This window comes from Nematostella vectensis, chromosome 2, assembly GCF_932526225.1.
Source record: "Nematostella vectensis chromosome 2, jaNemVect1.1, whole genome shotgun sequence".
NCBI classification, from domain to species: Eukaryota; Metazoa; Cnidaria; class Anthozoa; order Actiniaria; family Edwardsiidae; genus Nematostella; species Nematostella vectensis.
Genome location: NC_064035.1, coordinates 17,728,865 through 17,735,264, shown reverse-complemented (window position 1 = coordinate 17,735,264; position 6,400 = coordinate 17,728,865). Strand labels below are relative to the sequence as shown.

The 6,400-nt window shown below is 40.2% G+C and overlaps 1 protein-coding gene across 1 annotated transcript; it reads right to left on the bottom strand.

The window, feature by feature from the left end:
* Window positions 1–433: 433 nt before the first annotated feature.
* Window positions 434–6,397, bottom strand: LOC5508789 (DELTA-alicitoxin-Pse2b). The gene is made up of 2 exons (XM_001629305.3): window positions 2,552–6,397; window positions 434–2,122 (listed from the first exon to the last, which is right to left on the bottom strand). Exon 2 carries the CDS (start codon window positions 2,119–2,121, stop codon window positions 670–672), a length of 1,452 nt encoding a protein of 483 aa, XP_001629355.2. The 5' UTR covers window position 2,122; window positions 2,552–6,397; the 3' UTR covers window positions 434–669.
* Between the last annotated feature and the right edge of the window lie 3 nt (window positions 6,398–6,400).

The window sequence follows — 6,400 nt, the reverse complement described above, 5'->3', positions numbered from 1 at the left end:
CATGAACTGCAAGGTTAATCTCATTCTTCGAGAACGAAATAGCATCCTCTAAAGCCCTTTTTCGCCACATACCGTTATTTTGTCATTGCAAAAGCGTTCAATTGATAAATATCAATCTCGTTCCCAGAGCCCGCGATCTTGTTCACGGGCTCTGGGAACGAGATTGGATAAATATCAATTTATTTGCGCTTCGTCGGTGGGCAAACAAATAACTACATTGAAATGCCTGCTTTAGTAATTTTAAAACCACCCCTCATTTATTATTCTCACCCGAATTCTAGCTACAAAACTTGTTCTGACTTCAGTAGGAATTTTACTAGTCAACATATCTTTTTTATTTGCCATGGCCATATAATGTTTCTGCCATCTCCGAAAATGAATAAACTATAATGTATTCTGAAAATACCTTTAAGTATAAATCATGAGAACTTTATTGGAATTCCCCTTTTTATTACGCATATAATTTAACTTTTTAATTTTTCGCATGATTTATCAAGCACATTAAAAGGCACTGTACATTATCTCTCTGATTTTCACAATATTGCTAGAAACTAAGACCAAAGGTTACAAGTATTTTGTGATTGCTGAAAAAATCTGTTTGGCTATTCTATTCTTGTCGACTTAGACGAAAATTGGCGCTGGGACTAGACGTGGCCGAAAACCCGAGGATCATGCCGCTTCAGTTGAGATGGGAGAGGTGGGAACTCCATCACTTGATCCGCTATTTCCACCGTCCTCTCCTGATTCGCTAAAATTCTCATCTTCAGGCTTGTCTTTCAATCCATCACTCGCCCAAATAACCGACCATCCGGCATCTATTGCGCACCTGCATTTGAAAGATCTGTACTTGTATTCGCATCCCGGTGCCTCACTCATCCATCTGTACTCCTTTCTGTAAACCAACGCTATCTTCTTTGAGGTGCCATCACCCTGTTGGACCACCCTGTTGTCAATACAGGTTTTCCCGTCACACTTGCATCCTTTGAAGGCGTGGTAGTTACAGTCGCTATCATTACTGCATCCAGGTTCCCGGAGTAAACACTGGTAAATTGGGTTATCCACTGTCGCGTACGGCGCCAGCTTGAACTTGTTTGTCACAACGTCTTCGACGCCCTTCATTTCGCATCCAAAGGCAAGGAACCCTTTGAAAAATTGCTCCAGGTTGCGTACTTTGGCGTAGTACTCAGTGGCGTAAAACCTTGAGCTCAACGCATCCCAGATACTGGTGAAGCTATACTGCACAGGCGATGGCGTCTCTCTTCCCTCTTTCAGAAACTGCTCCACAAGTTCTGGCTCTCGTTTGTAAAGTAGCTTAGCTCTCGTCTCAGCCTTCCCTCCGCGAATAACGACTTTGTTGTTCATATGAAACCTTGATATTCTGTCCGTATCTTTGGTGTTGACCCCAGAGCACACACTTACATTTAGATTCCCTTTCAGATACTTCAGAGCAGCAGGACCTAGAAGTGAGAGGCATGCTTGTATTTTGAAGTCTTCCTTGGTGTAATGTGTATCGGATCTGGAAAATGCATAGCTGTAGATACTCGCTCCGTAGGTGACCCCAGTGACAATATGGGTGCCGTAGGTCTTGATAAAGTGGCTGTAGTCTTTCCACGACCAGGAATCTTCAGGTCTAGAGATTTCACTTGGGAGTTTCTTGAAGTCGTTGATGAACTTTTCCTTGAAGTCGATCTCATTCAGGCAATCCTTAGCCAAGTTTTGGCTCATACTGTAGTCACTTACGCGTACTACCGTTCCCTTGATAGACTCATTAGTAGCGGTCATACTATTCGTTACTGCGTCTAAGGATGTCTTGAAAGTGAAGGTACCGGCCAAGTCTGCACCAATCTTCACGTTTGAATTAAGGAAGTTATACATTTGCCTTGTGTCTTCAAAGTAGATTTTATCTCTTGTACTTTGGCTTTTTCCCGTCAAAGTCTTGATGCATTTGCCTTTGAAAGAGTTTGCGATAGTTGCTCCATTGGGAGCGAGCTGTTTGGATAGGAGGTCGAGTTTGGGTAAGTTGAAGCTCTGACCGAGAGGACCGACATCTTGGACATCTGGCTTGGTCCCGGACTCTCCTTGGACCAGTCCAAACAGAAATAGGAATGTGGTGATGAGCATACTGTAAAAGAAAAAAAATTAGTTCCGTAAGTGTAAAGAAGAAAAGGAAAGGGAAGAAAAGATGATTAAAGGGGAAAGAAATAAGAAAAATGGTCGTAAAAGGATAAGAAAAGAGGAAGGAGAAATAGAGAGGAGGAAAAGATAAAGGAGATGGAGGAGAATGAAGAAAGGATAGAAGGGGAAGGAAGGATAGAAGGGAAGGAAGGAAGGAGAGAAAAAGAAAGGATTAGAGGAAGTTCGAAAGAAAGGAAACATTAAAGCTAGAAAAGTCGTAGGATTGACGACGAGAAAGCAAAAGAAGGAACAGCCGTGTTTGAATTCGCGAGAGTATTAACCGTTAATACTCTGTGTGCTCTTCAACCTTTCCGCCGGATACTGATGATGAAATTTGCTATTTAATTCGTGCTACATCAAACGGAATCGTGCTTACCTTTAAGACGTTCTCAGTGGAACTGGCTTTTCATAAAAATCCTTTCTCTTTTATTTCACGTGAGAAGGATAGGTTGCATAGAAATGAGTAAATGTACCTGCAGTAACTTTATACACTTATTCATTATATTACTGTGAATAATTAAACGACTAGAATAAGTCATTTACAAAGAAAAGAGAAATAAGTCATTTACAAAGGAAAGAGAAATAAGTCATTTACAAAGATAGGAGAAATTCATGGAAAAAAAATCCCTTAGTCTAGGGGCATACTTGCAATGTATCTTCTTAGAAAAATATGTTACATAAATGTCTTATGGAATCGTTAGCGTTTGACGTTACACTATAAGCACGTGTCAGTAACTTTTTACTATTATATTACTGTGAATAATTAAACGATACAAAATTGAAATAAGCCATTTACAAAAAGATCCCTAGTTTAAAACCCCGTTACATTTGACGTTACACACGATACGCCAATAGCACACCTCGAATAGGAACACCAGTATGGGAAGGCTACGCTTGCCTTGTCTAACGCATCGGATGACCTAAACACTATCTTATAGTCAAAACTACATGGTATAGGGTAGTTAGGTAGATAAACAAAAAAATAAATAAATTACGTGCATTTGTATAGTGATTTTTCGTATAGCCCTAAGCTAAGCGGTTTTACATGCTAGGATATCTCATCCTCAATAATCAGACTGCGCAAGGCAGTTTGCAATCATAAGTGTGTGTTAGTAATGCAAGTTTTCTCACTAAGCGTGGTCACTGCCTGGGTTTCTACTTGCGTGCTCAGCGGTTCTTTTACGTCCCTCCGGTTCAGATTAGTGTAGTGTAGTATTGGAGAGACGTCCTTATCTAAGAAGACGTCAAAAATCTAACCGTTTATTGCAGATTTTATCAGACTAACAAAGGATAAACCGGCCTTCATTATAGACTCTTAAAAGACTCGCGTTTCTCACGAACCCGGATTTTTCGCTTCGGACGATCCCCCTCCCCCCCCTGGAAATTCCTGGGCGTTTGCCTCCCCCCCGGAATTTCCAATTCCCTCAATGGGGGGGGGGGGGGGAGGCTGGGTATGTATATTTTCTGGAATTACATTGTATAGACAATGTAAGAAGCAAGTCCAATTCGTTTTTTTATAGTCCAAAAATATGTGAGGGAGACTGGAATTTATTGGAAATCGATTTTGGTTTGAAAATATGGGCTGCAAGAGCTAACCGAACCTCCCCCTTTGAAATACCACTCCCGAATAGCACGAAAATCAACCAAAACCACTGGCATACGAAGAAAGCTTTGTGAGCGGGAAAACTACCCAAGAAAACATTTCTGAGGCACCTAGGTTAGTCTCGACAGATGCTTTTTTTTACACCGGCGTAGGCGTAGAACTTTTCATTCTATTTGGTGTACATTCTTGTACAATGCAGGAGTGGGTAATTACATTTTTAAATGTAATTAAATGTAATGTAATTAAAATTACATAACATTTAGCTTTCGGAGTCACACAGACACAAATCTGACAAATACCTAAAGAAATAAGTCAGTTTTCTCGATAAAACTGCACCACTTTTTCACTCTTCTGGCCAACTATGTAAAAAAAACGCAGCAATAGAGATTGGTAAGGGCAAGCACAGGAAATTCAATTTCCTTTCCCTACTGCTAGAGGCCACTAGTCCAGTCAATCTACGTCAAATACGGGGCCAACATCGGACTAATACAAGGTTTTTTAACGGTTTCTTGCACAGAAAGTATCCTTCTATAACATACTAAAAATGAAAAACCACAGGGCTCCCAAATCATGGAAATCACGAAAAAAAATACAAACTTTAGAAAAAAGGAATTTATACCACTATAGATTACTAGAGATATACATTTCTGCATGATTAGTATAAAAATTAACGTTATTTTAAGTAGTTCAGTTATTTTGGGTGAAATGCACACGGATTTTTTAGTTCCTTGTCACAACCATTTTGATATCGCAGAAATTTCGTTAAAAATAATTATACGTGATGAAAACAGCTTCTCGTACAAATAGTGCTTAATGGCTCTTAAAATAATAATGTCATTGATTCAGTATAAAACAAGAAAGTTTATGGACACATTACTTATAATATAACCATCGTGGTATTTCTTTTTTTCGTAAAAATAGATTTTTTAATGTTGGAAGTTTTTATGATTTCTTTAAAATTAAAACCCTCTTACAGGTTCTTAAACTCTAGGTTCTTACTCGTGGGTGCAGATTAAATCCATGGAATCCGTGACTTCGATTAAGAGGGAATTTTTTACACGATGACCCTTTGTATTGGCCGTAGAGCGAACACGCTAGATTGTTCATGTGGCAGGAGCACTAAACGTGCTGCAGTCCTGGAGGTCTCTCAAGATATGTCAAGGGTTCACTCTTTCGTTGACCAACATCTAGGCTCAAACTTCAGACCGCCTTTCTATCGCCTTTCCATTGGTTGACTTGATAGAATACTGGAACTTGGAACTGTGGAACATGGCTGCTGCTGAAAGTTGGGGATGGATCTTGTGACTCTCTTAGCTCTGTCCTGTTAACAGCTGTGCGCGGATGAAGGGCGAGGAGACAAGCTTCTTGAAGGATCCCCCCTTTCCTACCCGTATTCATGGAACGTGGTATCACAACCAAGAAGCGCATGGACAAAAAGCAAACAATAAAATGAGAACTATAGATAACATTAAAACTTTTCCCTCGCAGCTCATTCATGGCAATCGTTCCCCACATCTTCGTGTATATTTGGATTTCGGCTCAGGTAGATGTCATGGAATTATCGTAACCAACAGAGGAACGGTGATGATACTCGTGTGGACGATTTTACCGTAGCTTTCCACATAAGCAATCGTATCTTCGATCCGTCATAAGCTTTCGTGTCCATTGGGCCATAACCGCTTACCCTCGGGTACTTGCTCAACATTTGAATAAAATTCTGCTTGTTTTCCTTTTTTGCCAATAAAACCGTCTTTCTTCATAGGGACCGTGTTAAAAAAAACGTAACGGAGGCACCGATTTTACCTTACCTTTTTACCGTCATGACCTCTGTTGTTGAGAAGCCATCGGCGTTACCGTTCAAAACACCACGATACAGTTACAGCAGGGGTTTAACCTTCGTAAAATAATGTGTCGACTTCCTTGGGCCAGGGTATTTATTCAGTGTAGAAGAGCACCTCCATCCAATACATACTGTAGTACGGTAGATGGTGTTTTGGTATATGCAATGTGGAGCAAATGACCTCGGCCAAAACAGGCTTCTGCACCACTCTCATCATAGAGTCTTACAATGCTGGAGGAAAACTCCAGAGCTCAAAGGAGAAATGTTGTTCAAGGTCTTCTGGGGATGAGCAGCTAGAATTGAGCGCTGAAACGACAGCTGTAACATATACGACGTCATTGTCAATGGGAACTGCCGATTGTGAGGTTGTGCTATCTGCTAACAAGATCTCTTCTCGGTCACTTTAGCGGTATTAACATTAACTGCGCTGTCGACTTAGGCACCCATGCAGGTGTTTTAGTGTAGAGTCTTGCAAAACGGGAGATGTTTCCGCAAGAACTTTCAGAAATGTCTAAAAGGGTTGAATGTCTACAAGCATCGTGATGGTGACTAAATTTATATTTTTTGCAAATGTTTTTACAGGATAAGCCCTTTCAGACTCCTTCTGATAACACTGTGGTCCTGCATTTAAAATCACACTTAATAGTTATAATTGAAAGCAGGGTTGCAGAAAGATAACTATAAAATCAAACAAACTCAAATTAATGATAATTACATGATGTGCTTGATTCTCTTTCTAAATACCCGATAGCGAGTAGAAACCTGTGGATTTTGCCAAGAAT

Coding starts and splice junctions, on each gene's coding strand:
- LOC5508789 (XM_001629305.3), bottom strand. CDS start 2,121: ATGCTCATCACCACATTCCTATTTCTGTTTGGACTGGTCCAAGGAGAG.